The 20,785-nt window shown below is 41.7% G+C and overlaps 1 protein-coding gene across 2 annotated transcripts; it reads right to left on the bottom strand.

The window, feature by feature from the left end:
* Positions 1 to 3,949: 3,949 nt before the first annotated feature.
* Positions 3,950 to 20,403, bottom strand: dhx38 (DEAH (Asp-Glu-Ala-His) box polypeptide 38). Of its 2 annotated transcripts, none has more exons than XM_047580062.1 (27): positions 20,132 to 20,403; positions 19,317 to 19,648; positions 18,888 to 19,081; positions 18,470 to 18,604; positions 18,217 to 18,379; positions 17,939 to 18,057; positions 17,769 to 17,845; positions 17,512 to 17,667; positions 16,844 to 17,005; positions 16,634 to 16,741; positions 16,162 to 16,283; positions 15,928 to 16,065; positions 15,651 to 15,837; positions 14,675 to 14,860; positions 14,356 to 14,496; positions 12,889 to 12,999; positions 12,557 to 12,673; positions 12,322 to 12,429; positions 12,075 to 12,187; positions 10,717 to 10,925; positions 9,359 to 9,513; positions 8,421 to 8,576; positions 8,028 to 8,162; positions 7,455 to 7,580; positions 7,268 to 7,363; positions 6,653 to 6,774; positions 3,950 to 4,751 (listed from the first exon to the last, which is right to left on the bottom strand). In XM_047580062.1, exons 2-27 carry the CDS (start codon positions 19,643 to 19,645, stop codon positions 4,670 to 4,672), a joined length of 3,747 nt encoding a protein of 1,248 aa, XP_047436018.1. In that variant the 5' UTR covers positions 19,646 to 19,648; positions 20,132 to 20,403; the 3' UTR covers positions 3,950 to 4,669. The 2 variants fall into 2 exon arrangements, with proteins under 2 accessions (XP_047436018.1, XP_047436020.1); XM_047580064.1 differs by having other exon boundaries at positions 18,888 to 19,078.
* Positions 20,404 to 20,785: the final 382 nt, after the last annotated feature.

Raw genomic sequence — 20,785 nt, 5'->3', positions numbered from 1 at the left:
CCTCACGCAAACTACGAATAAAAGTTCATGAAAACTCAAGTTAATCTGGTTAAACACTGATTTATAGAGAAAAAGTCAATTATTTCCTTTTATATACTGATTATTATCTTTGGTGTTTTCCCGCTGCATCCCATCATTCCATACATTCAGTAGCGTTCATCTCAGATTTTGAACCGAGCGTCTGGCATGAGCTGACACAGAAGCCTCGCACTGCACCGGGTAAGTTATTCACTCGCTGGCAGCGTGGACGGATTAATTCCAGCCTCACACCAAGAGGACACCATCAGTTCCTGCCTTGGCCAAATCAATAGGCAACATTCTTTCTAGCATAGCAGTCAATACGCAACACTTAAGGTGTCCGAGGAACCCAAAGAACACCAATAATTGTTATTAATGCTTTGGATGTCCCCAGGCATTGTGTTTAGAAGCAGTCCCCACCTTAAAGAGGATTGGCCGTAACATCCTGCATGGACGTGTCTATGACTCCATTGTACAGGAATGTCCACAAACAGACCCGTATCATGGCATTTTCTCCATGAATGGTGTTAAGCCCCGTGAATCCGGCGATGACGTTTTCACTCGGTGGTCTAGAGTGAAACATCAGAGCTGCCATGAAATGTTCTGCATTCACGGTCCCCAGAGGAGGGACTGATGACTTTGGTCTTGTATAAACTTCATTTGTTTAGTGAAACAGTTTCTCGTCAGAATCTGCCTCAGTCTCAGAGACGTAAACTAACGTGATCATTATAGAAATGATGTTGTCTTTGTAAGGAGATGCTGATATTTGATGTTCAACATTCAAACTGGTCCTTGAAATGTGTTTGGAGTACTGTGTGATTTAAAGAGTGAATTTAAACAGAATCTTCAATATCAGAAAAAATGTGTGCTCCTTTAGACCAGAGGTGTTAAAGTCATTTTAGTTCAGGAGCCCAGTTTGATCTCAAATGGGCCGGATCAATAATAGAATAATAATCTATAAATAACGACGACTCCACATTTTTCCCTTTGATGGAGTGTGAAGAAACACATTATGAAAATGTTAACATTTAATCAACTCTCCTTTTACTAAACATTTTATGGACAACGTCAATTTGTTTAAGAAAAATAGGTGTAATTCCAGTGTCCATTAGTCCAATAAACAGCCCAACCTTTAGTGGACGAATTAGCACAACATGCCAGTTTTATTGAGACACTGCAGTTAATGTCATCCATGTGTTTTTTGCACTTTGCAAAATCATCCAGCAGGTCAACTTGGACCTTAGAGCGGACCCTGTTGTGGTCCACGAACCTTATGTTTGACAGCCCTGCTTTAGATTCATTCATTTCCTTCTGACCCCTAATCCCAAGTGTCTGTGTGCAATGCATTCATGCAGTTCAGTCTTTAGACCTTAGAAAATAATATTTATGATTTTTTTCCATTTCATTTTGTTTATGTTGTGAAAATGTAGCTTTTATACTTGGTAGCGACTGTCGCAGGTGGGATTAAACAGGGAAAATCCAAGTAAGTTAAAAATAAAATGAAATACTTTCATTTCTTGGCTGTCAGCATAAACTTCTGCTTTTCCAAAATCCTGTGTTCATTCCGCTAAAACACAGTTCAGTGGTTTTAAATCTACTTTCCTTTCCTCTGAAGAATATGCAGCATGTTGCAGGGACGCGAGACACAAACAGGCTTTAATGCACCGAGTGGCGCCGCAAGTTACACACTGTATACAAAAGTCACACTATAACTGAGTGCAGCGCAAAGTGAAGGACAGCTAACAACAAGCGTATGTTGCCTCCCGTTTCCATCATAAACAACATGTGGGTTCAGAACTGTTGAAGGTAAGGGACTACAGAAAACGGGGGGGCGGGAGAGACGCGGGGTGTGCAACATTCAAAATTCAATCAAGTGAAGGCCATCTCCAGCAGGGTAACGGCGTGTTGAGGGGAGGGAGGGGGATGAGGGAAAACTCAGCTGAAGTTTCCACTGGGCCTGCTGCGCTCCTAATGCAGCCTTGGATGTAATTGGGTCCCAGAAGGCTGTTCATTATTGCGGGCGAGCGAGGCAACAAAACAGAAAGGGGTAGAAGGAGAAAGAAAACGTCTCATTCTTTGCTCGGTGCCTTTGTCCAGGCGCCATTATGGGACAAGAGTTAATTAAAAGAGCAGTTGATGCCTCTGTTTTCCACATCAATCTCACTTGTGCTCTTATTAAGTTTGTAATGACAGCGGAGCTTGTCCCTGTCAGCCACCAGACACTCAAGCGAGGGAGGGAAGGGGGGGGGAGAAGGAGAGGAAGGCGAGGGTGGGACGGCTAATGTGAGGGACAGCTCATTTCAACAAATCTCACAGTGGTCAACAACTAACATTCACTGTAATCCCTCCATCAAATCTCAGGGTGAAGACGTGTAGTCTGGAGAGGATAGATGTACTCTTATGAAAAGGCTTCTTTATTTTGGTGGGGGGGCAGAAGAGCCCCTTTAAGAGGCGTGGCTCTGCACCCTAATCCTGTGGCTCCTATCTGCACCGCCTTGGAGGCCATTTTAATTCCCTCCATCATTACAGGGACCTTCCCTGGAAAGCTTTAGTAAAGGTGACTGCTGACACTGTCATTCACGGGGACTATTTCAAAATGTCAGCCCGTAGCCGAGATTTGTCTCATTAAAGTTGGTGGAGTCCGTTATATCTGTCCCCTCCTCCACCTGCCACACTCAATCGAGACGACTTGAATAACTGAGGGGGGGTCCAGGGGGCGCTCATAACATGCTTATTTGCATGAGGGTCACAGCGACGCAGACCGTCACTGACCAACAAGAAAGGAGTGAAAAAACACGAAGATCCTTTTTGTCTTTCCTTCCAAACTGACGTGAGCTCTCAGCCCAAAGGCATCAAAAACAGATGTCGGCGCCGCCGTGATGAAGACACGGGAACACTTTTTGTTCAACAGCCGCGCGACCTGGAGATTTACATACAGCTTCAATAAAGCCAGACGCAGGATGCTCCCTCATATAGACGGGCTCTTCATCTAAAGCCTATCAACGTCTTTACAGCTGAGGGGTTTCAAAGCTCGGGATCACACATGTAGATGTGTGGCTTACGTGGGCGTGAGTGCCAGAGTGAGGCAGGGACAGAACCGCGCTTCCCGTGTCTCTCTGATCAGTTTTAGTCGCCTCAGCTCACAACTGTGAAGCCGACAGGAGAGAGGGAGAAAATAAAAACAATGCTGTTTTAGTTATGCATCTGTGGTTTGGGATACTCCACATCTGCACGTTAAAAGACTCCAGGAGGATGTTTGGCTGTTCAGCAGGTGATGGTAACATATTCCCAGCAAGTACTAATCACCAAGATGTCCTTCTTTTTAGCATTGCATGGGTTTATGAAATACATTAGACTGTTGTCCTAGACGTAGCAGAGAAAACAATAGTGTGTTAATAACTGCATTTCACACTTAATGGATCTGAGGCATCAATGTCACAAAGTCAAGATATCTGCTTTTCTTATCCGTCACAGGATATTCAGATGCACATCTAACTTCTAAATGAATCGTTCATCACTGTTTTGTTCTTATAGTACGGGTTATTTAGTGTGGATTCACTGAAGCCGCCTACTGTCTGAGTCCAATCAAGCTGTTGTTGCAAAATTCATTTAAATGCGTCTACGTACAGTAAATCACAAAATTACATTAAAAAGAACACATTAGGGACTGAAATATTAAATTAAGTCACCTCGGATTAAAAAAATAGCCAACATTTATTTTATTTTTTTTCCCCATCTACAAAAATATGGACAAAAAAAAAGTGTTTGAGTTCCATGTAGAAAAAAAAAAGTACTATCCAATCACGACCTCCGCTAAACAATTTTGTTACAGATGGACCAGCCTCATCTGAAGCTGCGTGATATTCATCAACAAAAGAACCATTTGTTTGGAGTAAAAGGCAAAGGTAGGGGACTACTCTAAACGCATGGACCATGACAATAACACAGTTCACATGTTTAATCCAGCGTGGTGAAGTTATGAAGCAACGCTGTGGTGCGTTATCCTGTTGGAACAAGGTCAACACAAAGTAGAAAAGGGTCAATTGGCTAAGCCTGCATGAGTGTGTTGTGTGTGTTAGGGCGTACTACGATGCAACTCTAGAGTCCGTACACACTCCTGCCACAAGTACAGTTTGAATAGTGCTTCAGTGTCTAGTGGAGCACTTGAAGGTGGCACATGTTGTTGGAGTGACACTACAGCAACTAGTAAACGCAAGGACAAAGACAAGTAACACTGAAATGACACCACCGTTTATCAGGTGCCCTCTGACAACATGGTCAGGAATATAGAAAAGTTAGTTTTAGTTGTAGCTCAGGTCCTTACAGAGACCTCTGACTGTAAAAGCCTCCAATAAGCATCACATATAAATACTGAATGTACAAAAAAAAACAAACAATTTTTTTTTATTATTATTATTATTATTCCTTGAAACATATCATGGAAACAGCTAGTGGCTGATGAAGGTGGAGGAGGGATTCTGATCAAGCTGGTGGGTCTCTGGGTTTTGTGCCTTATACAAGTTCTCACTCTAGTGGTCAGTAGAGGAACTGCAGCTGGTTGTGGCCATGCTGGGAGGGAACAACAGGAAGTGAAGGTGGTTTTCTGAGACTGGACCACAGCGACTCCTTGGCGTTTCTTTTCTTCCAGGAGTTACAGTCCAAAGCGGGCAGGGGTGCGTCTGGGTGTCATGGGAGCCTCTTCTCTTCTTCCTGGTGTGCAGATTTTCACTGGCCTGGATGAAGAAAAATAAAGGGAATGCAGTTTTATTTTGCAGTGAAACACGTCCTCCTTCAGTCCTCTGTTTACTCAAATTGTGAACATCTCTTAGGCTAACTGTCAGCTGCAGCTCAATGGGAACATGAAAGCAGTAGGACCTGAGAGAGTGGAAAGGCAGGCTGGTGTGTGTGTGTGTGTGTGTGTGTGTGTGAGAAGAGTGTTGGGACGCAGAGCCTGACGCCTCTGACAGCACAATCTATCATCTTTAATTACAGCAGCGTGACACTCTGACACTGCCCACACTTGCCTCATCTCTCCCTCTTGCTCACACACCTGCAGCAATTACAACCATCAGGCCATAACCCCCTTCTGTCACCGTGTCCCCCGCTCTCTGTCTCCCTGTTCACTTCAGGAGAAATTGTCGTGGTTCCTTCAGTACACAAGCTGCTGGTAGTTTCGTGGCAGCCGTGCCGACAAATGTGAATAAACAGTCGGGAGCTCGGCGGACACACGCACACATACGAGTCCTTCCTCAAGGCTTTACATCTTTTTAGGTTTGTTCCACTGGTTTCTGCTGCTGTAGATTTAGCTTTCACAAAAATGTAGGGCGACTGCAATCCATTCATATCTGTACAATATGTAAACAGAGTAACACACACTACAAGCTGAAGTTCTCCAATCTGTGTTTTTAGCGAAAATCAATAAATACATTATTGTTGCAACTGCATCATAACACACAAACCTTACAACTCCAGTAATATAACTTTGATAAACACACAGCCATACACAGCTTAGACCAATGATCACTGCTAATTGATTTTTAACCCAGGGCTGCAATGAACTGTGAGAGAACATGAATGTAAACGTGAACGATGAAGAAAATGTCTTTGTTTCTTCCTTCTTGTCAAACGCTAGCTTACAGCGGGAGAACTGTGTGTATCAAATTCAAATAAATGCACTCAGAAAGTGTCTGAAGGTGGTATATCTATAAAACAATGCAAATCTTGAAATGTAATAACTTGCAAAACATGACTGAGGCTCGACACCCAACTTAAAGTAAACATGACTGTACATAGGGAGTTGGAACTACACCGGCCCCCACTGCACACCACTAATGTGAGTCTAAAAACACAGTGTTGTACATTTCTACACAACACCTGCCTGGGCCAGCCACTAATTCACAGCACTGATCTGCGCTTGCTGCTGAGTAGGGAGACAGGTGATAAGTGGCTGGCGCGTGAAGCTACACCCGATGAAATATTTCATCCTGACTAGGCTGAACTCAGAGAGGAGATGCTTGTGAGGCCTGCCGGAGGACAAAGGCAGCAGCCACGAGCCCAGGAGAGCCTTCAGCTTCATTATCACACATCCAACTTCCTCTGCCTAAATCTAATTCTTAATCCTATACCTCCAGTGTGATTATTTTCAACATATCTGTCACAGACGTGGTCACACTAAACTCTAGACAGATAAACCAGCTGATTAATTAACAATAAAAGTCCTTTTTTAAATCTGTCTTTATAACCTTATTTCTCTCTGTAAAGCTGGCAGATGGGTGTGAAATTAATTTTTTGGTCTAATTTGAAAATGAACGTTCCCCTCCTTTCTCTGTTCTGCGACGGCACAATTTAAATTGCTGCAGTAATGGGGGTCAGCCAGGAGTCAATATTATTTCTTTTTGTCTCGTCTGGAGGGACCAGAGGTGAGAAAAGCTCATCATGAAGAGTGAGAAAGGTGGAGTAGAGAGAGTGGGAGAGGAGGAGATGGAGGGAGGGGTAAAGATATGGAGTGGCGGCTGGGTAGGTAAATTAAACGTTTCTAATCTTGACTGTGTGTGGAAAATGAGGGCCACGGGGAACTATTGTCGGATGGGGCTCGTGTGACGAAGCGGCAGGAGGAGACGTGTTGCTGACTTACTTCACGCTGCCAGCGCTGCTCTTCTTCTCCTGCTCTTCACGACGCGCCCGCAGCTGCTCCTCGGCCAGGGCCATCTCCTCCTCCATGTTGGTGATCTCCTCCTTAGCCCGACGACGGTTCTCCTACAAGAGCGACGCAGACGGATGAAAAAGGTGTACAGGAAACACCGATGTGTTTCTGTTACTGTAGCGAATACGCATACATGTAGAAGATATCTGACCAAAAGCAGGAGACACAAACATTACAACAGTATGATTGGCATTTATATTGTACTACAACAGCCTCCGGTCTTCTGGTCGGTCCTACAACCTAAGCTGAGACATGTCATTGTAACTAAATTCAACTCCACAGCAATCAGGTGACATGTGAGACTATATAGCCGTTACTCTTCTGTGCATCACTTCATGAAGCCCAGACAACGATTTGACTGGCAGGGCAGGTCTGGTATAATCAGTTCCCAGTGGACAAGGCTAATCATTGTATGCTGCCACATTACATTTACCCACAATCATAGACAGTAAACACGTATGCATGGAGATTCCTCTTAACATACTTCTCCTGTACTGTGAAGGCACAATGACGCACCGAGCAACAATCAGCCTCGTCTGGACGTACCTGTCTGCTTTTTCCAGCTTGTTTGACGCTATAAAACATGGGCCCGAGTTCTGCCAGCCACTCTCCATCCACTGCCGTCACGCACTGCATGTACTCCTGCAACCCAAAGCACAAGTTAAAACATCAACAACGTCCGCACGTCATTAACCGTTTTTAAGCTCGCCCAGCTCTCATCAGACATGTTTACCTTCGTGGTCATGACGAGCTCGTGGTAGATGATGTAGTCGGGGGTGTAGCCCATTCCAAACAGGGAGCTGGTGGGATGGAGGTGACACGGCATGCCTGTCCTCACGTTCACATATTCACCGATGCCCTGGGAGCAAACACATGCATAAATAACAAATTCAATGCGCCATTCTGAATTTCAGGATGAGGAATAGACGACCCTGGGTGCTGTAGCGAGCTGGAGTTTAAATGTGCATTTGCGCCCGCATCTATGGGAACGCTGTAAGGTCGGAGCAAAGCAGGTCACCTGGGCTAATTTGCTTCTCCACCTGGCTTAGACAGCGGGAAAATAAATTTAAAGTATATCCAACATTACGATGATTGCTTGGGTTAGCTGGCTACTCATAAGTCAAATGGAGAACCTTGATTATATAGTCATGATTTCAAATTCCCTTTCAGATTTTAGTGCTGTATTAATGTGAGGCCAGAGGGGATATTCCACCACTCTGTAATTATGCTGCTATAAATCTGCCACAACCAGTCGCCACTGGGTCTTAACATATTAACTGAGGAAAACCCAGAGTGCAGAAAGTACCTTGAGCTTTGCAGCCTGGTGGAAGTAAGCGGCGCAGATGCACTTTCTGATGACGTCCCAGTCTGAGCCGCAGGAAACCAGGTTCATCCTCTGCTGCACCATGATGTCCTTTAACTGTGAGCGCACCTCGCGCACCTGCAGGAAAACAATATTTATTGGAAGAAAATAAATCGCAATTTTTGCGACGGATTGTTTCTATATTTGTAGACTTGTGTGCATCAGTTCTAAAATAGCTGAGAAACAAGAAACTGAAACTGGCTCACATGAACAAAAAAGAAGGCAATTCACAGTATTACACACTATTTTCTCCACAATAGCACTGAAAAGCTGGAATTTAACAAGTATAACCCAAACGACAGAGGTTGTTGATAGAGAGAACAGGTGAAGCCTGACCTTGCGCATGGCCTTGGTGTGGATGAAATGGTCATTGCACCAGATGCTGGAGTAATTGTTGTTCTTCCACTGCATGTAGACATTAAGGTAGGTGAGATGGTCGCTCTCCGGGACGGAGAACTTCTCCCTCACCTGGTCGCTCTCCTCCTCACGACCCTGCAGAGACACACAATTTGAGCTTGTGATTTAAAAAGGTTAATTAATACGTTACACCCAATCATGGAGCCAGGGAGCGGAATCAAGCCGTGTACTCAGCATGGCCAGACCTCTGTCACCTTTTAAGATGACATGGCAAATGTGTCAGCCAACACTTAAATATTCACACATCCAACAGATTTAGAGCAGGAATATCATTCATGCAGAGTCATGTTCCTGTTCACATGGCAAAGCCCAATATTAATAATGTATTTTCTCTCTTCAGCCCTATTTTTGGTCTCCACTAATTCCTGAGAGAATTATGAGACTCTGAAGCTGCCAGTCATTGACTTAGTGGTTTCTTGATACAGTGAATTTATATGAAAAATCAATGAGTAAAACTAAGAATGGCAACCAAGATGTTACGAATAAACCTATATAGTGACCTAAAATATATGTTATATAATGATAAAAGCCTTTCACTATAAGAATTACAGAGTCAGCTAATGATTGTGAGTTTACAGCTAAAAGTAACTCTTTATATACAGTGAAGTCATTTACACACTTGCTAACATATAATGTGGATTATTGAGGGTTAACATAACAAAATATATACATTTCATAGAGTGTGAAACCCTTACAGTAAGAACCAAGGCAAAGGTGGAAAAACTCCCTTTTAACAGAAAAAAAAAAAAAAAAAAACATTTGGGAGGACCCTCCTCAGCCAGGTAGACCAAAACAAAAGAGACAACTGGGACAAGAAAGAAGGGAGAGCAGCAACAATACCAAAAAAGGAGATTTACCTTAGGCCTGTAGAAGATGGCTGGCACAGACAGCATGGAGACAATGATGAGGATGTCAGCACTGCAGCCCATGTCACAGGACACTATCAGCATCTTGGAGAGGGCGGGGTCGAGGGGAAACTCCACCATCAGACGCCCGGTCGGTGTCAAAGCACCTGAAAAAAAAAAAAACACAAAGAAAAACACGGGTCACGTGTGTTAAACATAACAGCTGTACATAAGACGTGAAGTATGTTGAAGGAAGGGACGAGCATTAAGCCGAGTGATAAGCTTCTTTTTCATCAAAAGCCTGCTGGCGTAAGGGGAAACTGCATAATGTGACACTTATTTATCTATCACCATGAGAGAGCAGGACGAACTGCTGACAGCTGAGAATACTTGTAGAAAAAAAAGGATGAGATCAAAAACTTTGCAGTTTCTGATTTAAATGATTAGACGAGGGAGTCTAAGAAGCTTACGGGGAGGAAAAGCAGAGTAGCAGTGCAGCCAGTTTGGGGCAGGTAAGCCTTAATCAGAGATAATCTGCTGTTAACACACCATACAGGGAATCATCAAAAGTCCCCCCTTATCCCCAAATCCCTAAATCCGCCGGAATCTGGCTAAGGATGAGACAGAAATGAGACCCGACCAATCAAATCAAACACAGGATCAGTTACTAGGCAATTACTCTACTGGCTAAAACTCACAACTACCTCCTCTGGGTCTGTTTGCAGTGTCTGCATCATCAGTGCAACATCCATTAAAGAAGCTAGTCTCCCGCCTGTGTTTGTGGTGTTGCCATCATTATGTAGACGCTCAAAGCAGCGCTGAGGGGAAAATGCATTCCTCAAATACCCAATATCTTGTGTCATCACTTCAGGAGGATGATTTATTTTGTTTGGCCCTACTGTATACTAGACCCATCTAGGCCAGCCGTGGCCTTCTACTACAGACAATTAAAATACAAAATAGTTTTAGTGTATACACACTTTAGTCCGCACAACTGCGTTCAGTAGAGACAGTGGGAGTATGTGGAAATGAATGTAAGTTCAGACTTTCTTCAAATTATTTTAACGCCTGTTTTTGGTCTGTCTACTTTATAATCCTGCTTCAACTTTTACCCACAGTGTCATTTTATTTTGTATTAAACTTTATTCTAATGGTGAATGATATTTTGAAAAGTTCAAATAATTGATTTTTTTAATTGAAATCAAATTCCAAAAGTTTACTATAATAAAATCATCTAGACCTCACCATAAAAGACATTTTTCGATTGAAATTTGTACATACACACACATAAAATGATTAATTATATGCAGATACATATGGAAAAGTCATACGCTGTAGATGTATGTAACCCTACAATGTTCACTACACACCTGTGTTGTCCAGAGCTCCGAGGATCCAGAGCTGGTACATGGAGTTGAGCATGTTGTCCTCAGGTGGTGGATCCATGAAGTGGAAGAGGAGCAAGTCCTGGACACCCAAAGACTTCAGCAGGAGAACTACATTGGCCAGGTTGGTCCTCTGGATCTCTGGTATGGTGGTGGTCAGCATCTCATTCTTAAAGGCGCTCTGAGTGTACAGCCTGGATGGGAGGGGGCGCAGACACAAACATACAAACATATATATATATATATTATATTATAGCACTTTTTTTGGTTCTGGTGAAACTGAAAAACTGTCAAGACTGGAAAGGAGAACATTCTTTTCTTGCTCAATTTTCTATGTGGCATTAATGTAAACTATTCATTTTCTGTGATATGTGCGCACACGTCTCTGGGATTCGTGCTGAGCAGTAAGCACCAAATGTAGCTCAACCGTCAAGGAAAATTCAACACGCTACAATTTATTTAGGGAAACATCGCGACACCCAGTTAAAGTAAAGTCAACAATTACAGCTGTCTGATGTGTGCGCTTATAATTACGGAACCATTTGAATGTGTTTGAAGGTTTTGAGCTTCTATGTGGTTGTCTGCAGTCACAGCTGAAAAAGGGTCTTTGAGTGGGGAATTCTCCATGCGAGCTGAGCAAAACACTGTGACTCACTCCATGCAATTTCTAAGGCATACACAAATCCACACCTAGTCAAAACACCTTGAATGTGCGGAGGGCGGGATTTATCCTGAAATAGGGGGGCATTCATAAGTGTGCATGTGTGTGCCCAGTCTCAATTTAAGTTAATGTGTCAACAAGAGGTTGAGTAAAACCCCCGACAAGATATTCTGAGGCACATTTCCCTCCCGTAAACAGAGTTAAACTGCATGAAATTCTCTGGAAATGATGGTTCTGGCCCTCTCTCTAGCTTCTCATTGACCATCTTTAAAGTGCAGCCATGTCACACATTCAGAACCCAAAGCACACCATTTGAAGTTACCACTAATATCCAAGGGTTGAGAGAAGAAAACACTTTAATGGACAGCTAGAATTATGTTATAGTAGCAGTGAGGAAAAAAAACTATTCAGATTTTACACTTCTTAAAGTGAAATGAGATAAATACCAAAGTAGTCAAGACAACTACCAAAAAAAAAGAGCTTACAGTCTGGATTGTATGTACCTGCTCTGAATGAGCAGCCTAGCAAAACTGCAAAACTGTGAACATGCAAGGGCCTAAAATCTTAAAGGTCTGAAGTGTTTTCTTGAGGTGGTCTTTGTACTGGACCCAACAGAAAGAATAAAGGAACATGTTTAATCTAATCAGAATCAAGCTTTGCTTAGGGAGTCAAAAAGTATTACCTGAAACACTGTCCTGGTCCTGTACGTCCTGCTCGGCCAGCACGCTGGTTCGCATTAGCCTGACTGATGGGATAAACCTGCAGAGCATCCATGCCAATGCGAGGATTGAAAACCTGCAGATAAAAAAACAAAAAAAGAAAGAAATGCGTAAACATCATTTGTGTGATGTTTAAAATCTTGAAACCTGGGAAAATGATTCGTTCACGATGTGAAAAATGCACACGCAACTTATTTAGAGTGTGAGTACCTTAAGTTTGCAGTATCCTGAATCGACTACAAACATGATTCCATCCACAGTGAGGGAAGTCTCTGCGATGTTTGTAGCAACAATGCATTTCCTCACACCATCTGGAGCCTAGCAGAGGATGAAACAGAGGCAAGCAGCAGGAGGCCAGACATGTTTTGAGAAGGGTAGAAATCTGTGCGAAATCAGAGCAATTCATCAACAAGTCAAAACATTGTGAGCAGTGACTGATAGAAACCTTCTGGAAGATCTTGGCCTGGAGGTCAGATGGAAGCTGGGAGTAAATGGGCAGCACTGCCAGGGGAGGAGCGTTCTCCAAGTCCTCCAGACGCTCCACGATCTGATCTGATGTCACCTGCAAGGACAAGGAAATAGTTTAATTCCCTCAAGTACACAAAAGAGACAATACCATGAAATACATGCAAAATAACACAGACACCATGACTGAAGAGTTAACAGCAGCCTAAGAATTTATTCAAAATGTCTTCATTTATGCAGTATTTTGTAAATTAAATTGAAATCTTTAAACCGAATCAGAACGTGAGTAACAACAAGAGACATGCCCCTCACCTCAATATCCTCCTGCCCAGGCATAAAGATGAGGATGTCTCCAACCATCCCGCTGAGGTGGATCTGCAGGGCCTGCTTCACTGCTGCTTCTACGTAGTCCTCCTGGGGAGTCTACACAACACACAGCAGAACACATGGAAACCAAACACACAGACATGTTAGAAACACCTCTGATATGCCAAATATTACAAACACCGGTGGATAAATTTAAATCTGTGTTGAAGTAAATATACACAGTATATCACATATTTTTGTCATAAGGATTTTTCTTAAGGCTAAACACATATTGTGCCGATTGAAGTAAAAATGACTCTAAACATCAGCAGATTTTAAAACAAGTGCTGAAAGTAGAGAAAGACAATTCCATCCATTCCAACAAATTAAACTAAACATTATATTTTGATATTTATTTATTCAGGAAAATTAACCAACATCCCTTTATAGGTGAGGTGCGAAAGTAAGTGCACCTCAAGGATTACATATTGATTTCAAGACTAAATTAGAGGCCATCTGTTCAGAAGTGTTTCTAACTAGTGTAATGAAACTCAGATGTTGTTCAGTGCCTTGGACAAATTAGGGATTTGTCACAGTCTAATCTTTACCTCTTTGTGAAAGTGTATGATGGCAAGGACAAAGGAGCTTTTTGAGGATCTCAGAAAAAGAGTCATTGTTCTTCATCAGGCTGGAAAAGGCTACAACAGCATCTCTGAAGAGATTTAAAACGACTGTTGCACTTCACGGGAGTCACTGACCAACAACGATTACTCTAAAAACAAGATGCTTATTAGTCTGAGAAGTAACTCAGAGTGAATTATAAGACATTATGTTTATGAATCCATGATCAGGAGAACACTGAACAACCTTGATGTTCATAGCAGAGAGGAAAAGTAAAAAAAAACCAAAAAAAAAACCACTGCCCTCCAAAAAGAACATTTCTGCAAATCTGCAGTTTGATCAACATCACGTGGACAACTCATAAGACTACTGGGAAAATGTTGTGTGGATGGATGAGACCAAAGTAGAGCTTTGTTCAGCATGAAAGCATCAGAACATGGTCCCGTCCATGAAATATGGGGGTGGTAATGTTCTCATTTGGGCCTGTTTTGATGAAACTGATGAAACTTTATGGACCAATGAAGTTTGAATTTTACTAACGAGAAAATATGTCAGGGCATCCGTCTATGGGCTAAACCTTAAAAACAACTTGGGCCCCTGTCGTTGTACAAAACAATACTTAAAGAACAAAATTGATGTTTTTGGAAAGACCAAGTCAAAATCCTGACTATAATGGAAGGACCTGAAACAAGAAGTTCATGTGAGGAAACATCTCACAACTCAAATGGTTCAGTGCTGAGGAACAGGCTAAAATCTGCTGATGTTTAGTTGATACTGAAAACTTCCCAGGTGATGAATATTAATAAAATCTAAAATGACTGCATTCTGAGTTCACATGAAACTTAAACATACCTTGCTAAACAAGATGTCTACGGGAAACGTTCTTCCTGGAATATGGAATATGGGCACGTTGCCAAAAAATGTTGCGAATTTGTCCGAGTCCATAGTTGCAGAGGTGACGATGAGTTTCAAATCAGTGCGTCGGGATACAACCTGGAAGGAAACAGTAAACACAAGAGAAGTGGTTGCATCACCTCGTGTTAACGGAATCAGAGAAAAGAAACATCCTGCCATGAATTTTTTATTAAAGCAGAGAACTGTCTATCTGTTATGGAACAAACAAAAATAAACCTTTAAATCTTTAATGGATTTTAGGTAGCTGTATACTGACCTCGCGCAGAAGGCCAAACAGCACATCTGTATTCAGGGAACGTTCATGAGCCTCGTCCATTATAACAGCGCTGTAGTGATCCAGGTCTGACTCCCTCAGCGACTCTCTGAGCAGGATTCCATCTGTCATGTACTTTATCAGGGTTTTTTCAGATGTACAGTCTTCAAAGCGGATTGCGTAACCCACCTGCAGGTAACATTGTCAGAATAATAAATTTTTTTAGAGAACTTTACCACATGAAAATACTGTTCTATTAAAGGAACATTCATAACATTTATAAATAAAAAGCAACAACATGTTATTTAAAGGATATACGTGGTGTAGATGACCAGTTTGTCTTTTACAACCAGTTTTCTAACCGCCATTTCATTCTCAACCAAAACCCAAGCTGCCAACAAGCTTTTTTTTTTATTTTCCTTAGCTCCACCAGATGGCAGCATTACACAGCATATGATTACTGTGCGTTTTCCAGAGTTAACACTACTAGAAGCATTATTTACTACAGTAACAGTTCTGACTCCATTCCAGCCCATAGATTTACTGTGTCTGGAGTGTAAACAAAGGCGACCATTCAAGCTGAAGCTACAGCGACTACTTCCTGATCATGTTGATTTCAACAGATATTTGAGGACTTGATGATTTGTACATTGAAAGAATAAGAGACATACAGTATTTTAACCAACGGTACAAGCTACAGACACCAGTCATGTTGTCAGACTTCATTGAAGAAATTATATATTAAGTTGCTAAAATGGAGCACTGACAAAACAGAAAAAAAAAATCAATAAGGTATTAATGTTTGAAGTATAAAAAAGTAAATATTTAAAAATAATTATTTTATCTTAAGGGCAAGTTTGTGTTCAATGGCTTCAGCAAATACAATATGTTAATGCTAACATTATTTATCTTGCTACCTATGTAGCTATATGACTAAAGAAAACAAATGAATTTTAGTGTAGTCTAGTTTAAGTCTCACCTCCTCTCCAAGGTTGGTGCCGACCTCCTCGCTGACTCTCTTGGCCACACTCATGGCTGCTACTCTTCGGGGCTGGGTACAACCCACCATGCCATATCTGGTGTAACCGTCTTCATGCAGATACTGGGTGAGCTGGGTGGTTTTCCCACTGCCCGTCTCCCCAACAACAATCACAATGCTGTTGTCCCTGTAGATTGCAGTTAAGACTGTCAAAGTTGTAACACAGACCACAAATAATTCAATTTTGATGTAATGTGAACCACTTTCATATTGATACCTTATGATGTTAAGAAGTTGCTGTCTGACAGCAAATATGGGCAGGTACTGTCTCTGCTCCAGAAGGCTCTTTTTTTTAGCAAACTCACTGCTGGCCTCATTCTTCTCTTTCATGTGATCTGCAAATTTCTGCTCTGCTCTGTAAGGCAATATGGCAGGTCAGACAACATGACATTACAGTGCTCCAAGGAAACTGCATAATGAAAAAGAAAATGCTAGATGTCAGTGTGATCACCTGTAGTCTACTTTGCCATCCTCGCCTACTTTGCCCGCTGACCCATCTTCATCCTCAGTTTTCTTGATACCCATGATATCCCCCAACTTGGTGCCTGCCAATTCCCAGTGTTTGTGCTGTGCCTGAAAATAGAGTCAAAATGATGTCAAACATGCAGTAACTGACTGACTGGACTAACTGCAAGATTATCTTGATCATAAAGCAAGCAAGCAAAGGATGCTCTCAGCAATCAACCTGACAAGTACATAAGAGCTTTTAAAGGCAAGGTGTGGTCATACCAAATATTGATTCTACTACAGTGGATTGTAGTCACATCATATTTTGACAAAAAGAAATTATTTAACTTCTAGTGCCTAAAATATATGCACACTGTGGTACATAACATAGAGGACATTAATGTTTACATTGTTGATATGAACTCTGGTTTTGTGCAGGAACCCAAAATCTGTAAACCACTTCTACTTCCTCCTACCTTTTTACGTTCTTTCTGCTCACGGTGTTTACGGACAAGCTGGCTGCCCTTTCGAGAGATGATGGCCATGTCAGAGGTAGCATCTTTCACAGGGATGACAGGCTCTGGCTGCAGGGGGAAAGCAGCAGACACATACCAATATTAAAATCATGAATAAACTTGATGAATTTGCGACACATGAAGAAACATTGCATTTATAGACTCTTTTACCTGTTTAGTGAAGACTATGCGCCCATCCAAGAAGGGCGGGACCAGGTTGTGAATGATCAGGTGAACTTTAGCAGCATTGTCCTCCTCAAAGTCTTCATCCACTTCCAACCTTTGCACCACACCACTGGTCAGCATACGATTGGTTTCCCACCGCTCATTGTCCTGAGACAAGAAACACAGCTTGTTACAAAGATATCCCAACACTACTACATGCACTTACAAGACAAATATGTAAAAAGTATACATGTGCCTGTGGATGTATGGCTGTGGATGCAGCCATACAGTTCACAGTTGTTGTGGAAACTTAAGTCTTCAACTTCCTTCAATACAGATAAAGATTCTAATGAGAAACAAAACGACTGGGTGCATTCAGGGTCTTTTGAGGGTTTATTGCAGGAAGAGAGATGGTGAAAGATTCAGAGCTGTGTCTCTACCAGGTACATAGGGTGAGCAGTACTTATAATGTTATCTAAACAAGAGGAAGGGCAAGGTTCAACAGTGCAGCATAAGGGAGATAGTTACCAGATCACACAATGACAGCTGTACCCACTCTCTGACGGTTCTGACTGTGCTATTCTAATTTAAATTCTGAATACAAAGCATATATAAGATCATACAGATTATTAGTGAATTTCTAGTTCACAGTTCAGTTAGAAGCACAACAGTACCTCATTGATCTGTCGCTTCTGGGCAGATATTCGTTTTTGAGTCTGCTTCTGAAGGATCTGCTCTCTCTTCTTCACATATTCCTCAGAGGTGGATGTGAAAGGATTGTGAAATTCATCATAGCCTTCATCCATCATGTACCAGTCTCTGTCAGCTTGCTGTATTTCAATTAAAAAAATAGAGATAGTGACACTTATCAATTAAAAACAGATGACAGTTATTCATACAGACACGAATGAGGGATTTCTGTAATGCTTACCTTCTGGTCCTCTTCCCACTCTTCTTTCTCATCCTCATTGTCAAACATAATTCCTCCTTCACCACCTTCTTTCCTACCTGAATAAATGCCAGAAAGAAATGTTATCATACAAATTTATACAGTATTTAACTTTGCATGCAAGTATAAAATTGCTTCCTTTTGACTCATACCTTTCCCTTGTGATAAACGAGGTGTTGAACCCAAATGCTTTCGGTCATTGGCCCATTCATTGTACTTGTAGGATGGGGTAGGCAGCGGTGTGTCGTCAGGGTAACGACCTCTGACTGACCTAAACACACAGTAATAAATGTTATGTTAGCATCAAGTAGCAATTGTTTCACAGCAGTTCAGCCCTGTGTGTCAAACAAACATGAAACGTGACTCTTAACATAAATAAAAAAAAAAAATAATAATTTAAATAAAAATTAAATAAATGACAGTTGCCTACCTGTCCCTCCTCTCACTCTCCCGGCCAGAACGTTGGCTTCTTTCTGAGCGTTCGGACTCTCTGTGAGACGGGGTAGGGGATGGAGACTCCCACTGGGAACGCCTTGAACTTGCGTAACCACTGTCATCCTCATCCCAGTTAGAGTGTGAAGGTGTGAAAGAATCTAGTTAAAAAAAAAACAAAGAGCATTTAGTCTGCATATTAATAAATGTGCACACACACGATAAACTGACGCAAATAAAGAAATCACAACCTCTGGGATGTTGCTGTGGTGTCGCGGGTTCGTCTCTCTTGCTCCCACGGCTGATCCGTTCACTCCTGTCACTGCGCTCCCCGCGCTCTGACCGGCTGCTGCTGTTGCCACGGCTATGGCTGCTTTCTCGTTCATCTGGCAGAGATATGGGAAAGTTAATCTCAACAATTTATCCAACATTTGCTTTTGCCATCAACTGATGTATCACTTAACTCACTTTACAATTCTTAAAGAACTGCAATACATATAAACCAATGAAACTCATCCCATCATTAAATATCAAAAATGTAACTGCTTGTTGTTTGGAAAAAAATATTACATTTAAAATATGTGACAGACTAACCACACAGATCCTCGCATTGGAGGGCTTAAACCACGCCAACTACAACCAAATGTCCAGCTTCATGGTTACAATTACCTCTTTTCACTCGCTCTCTGCCTTTATCTCTACTCCTTTCTCTGTCCTTTTCTCTGCTCCTGTCCTCTTTGGAGGAGGCGTAGACTCCATGCTCACGTCTGTCTTTCTCTCTCTGCTGGTGTCTGCGTCTGAACTCTTCACTGACCCCTCCAGGGTTGGATGGCGTCTCAGAGCCAGTCACACGATACTTCCTGCTAACAAGACAAAAATAACATATTCAACACTCACCATACTACATACATGCTACTATGACCGACAAGAAAGAGTGCGTGAAATGACAAATTTTAGAAGGAATCTTATTTGGTTACATAAAGTGTTTATGATGGGGATCTGCAAAGTAACGGTAGATTGTAAATCTTCATGCGCATACCACAATTAAAGTTGATTTTTCAATAAAACAATGTTTCTGTGTTAGACAATCTCGCTTACCTCTCCTTCTTAGCATCTCTACTCGTGTCATCTTCTTCTTCTTCATCAGATCCAGAGTCACTCTTATTTTCCTCCCAGTCTTTGTAGGAGGAAACCTTTGACTTCTTTTTATTTCTGTCATCACCAGAAGAATTATCTGATTCCTTAGTCTCCCGCTCTTTCCTCTTCTGGGCAGCTAGCAGATCTAAACCCAGCAAAGACGTGCGTGGTGTGGGTGCTCGAAAAACATGGGGCTCTGAAGCAGCACTCTTCTTCTTTAGTATCAGTCCACCAACTTGAGCAGTTGGATCTGAACCCTCTAGTCTGTGCATGGACACATCATCATCCATTGTCTGCGAGTAAATAAATGACATGTAGAAGAGGTGAAAATGTGAAGAGCTTCAACGCGTGGTTAGCACAACACATATGGAAAAAGAAATTATTAATTAGTGTTTAACTGATGTTGTTTTAAACTAATGATTTGAGATGTAAGGCATCCCTGGGGTTGTGCTATACAACTCGTAATCGATTATTACTAGTATTATTCAACATAATGTTTTGAAATGAAAGTAAAACCTTAAAATCATAATTTACTCAACTCAATAACAGCCGTAGTTATGACCTACAACCTCGTACATAATTCTAAGATCAAGGATGTAAGCTCAAACTAGTTATCTGGTTTCTGTCTTTATGTCAATAATAAACTAAGTCACTTAACGTCAACGTGAAACCAGCGTTACCATAATGTTATTTCCCGCACTGGTTGGTATTATTGTGTTAAGTAAAGGGGATATTTCTTTACTAAGTTTAATAACAAATAACATTTAATTGCGTACCTCAGTCGGAGCAGCTAGCGTTAGCTAGCCTGTGAGCCGCTTCTGTCACGATAAAGGCGATAAACTGCGGGAAAATACCGCGAGTTTCTTTGAAGCTAAATGCGCAGTTCTCACATAAAATTCATGCTTTAGGGTCAGTTCATGCAGTAGAAAGAAAGGCAGAAAATGAGAACCTGTGGCGCCCTAGAACAATTATTAGACAGCGGCTCTCGCAAACACAACGCAAATGTTTACGGATGAGAGGGCCGCCATTGCATTCCCACAATTCCAAGGGGTGACGAAGAAAAAAAACTGTAACAGTAAACTTTATTTAAACGTATTCGGTTAACAGTGAGAGAGGAGGCAGGAGAATCGCAGATGCATAGCTGTTGGACTGTGGGTGGGGATTTGTGATATTAGTTTGAACTTCATACAGCAAAGGAGTGTTTCTGCTGCTGCAATATTGTCTCATGTCACATTGCATGGAAAATATGTAGAGGAATTACGTCATTAAACTTTGGGGTCTATATATTTGCACTTCTTAAAAAATACGGGAAGGACACAATTGTAATTGAAAGAATTCATTAATGAATTAATTAATCGTAGATCAGTGTAATCATTTGAGCGTCTAAGAGCTGGTGTATATTTACATTAAATTTGCACGTAGTATGTATT

The sequence above is a fragment of the Mugil cephalus genome, chromosome 3 (genome assembly GCF_022458985.1).
Source record: "Mugil cephalus isolate CIBA_MC_2020 chromosome 3, CIBA_Mcephalus_1.1, whole genome shotgun sequence".
Taxonomy (NCBI): Eukaryota; Metazoa; Chordata; class Actinopteri; order Mugiliformes; family Mugilidae; genus Mugil; species Mugil cephalus.
The sequence above is the reverse complement of the archived record's forward strand: the minus strand, read 5'-3'. Positions and strand labels throughout refer to the sequence as shown.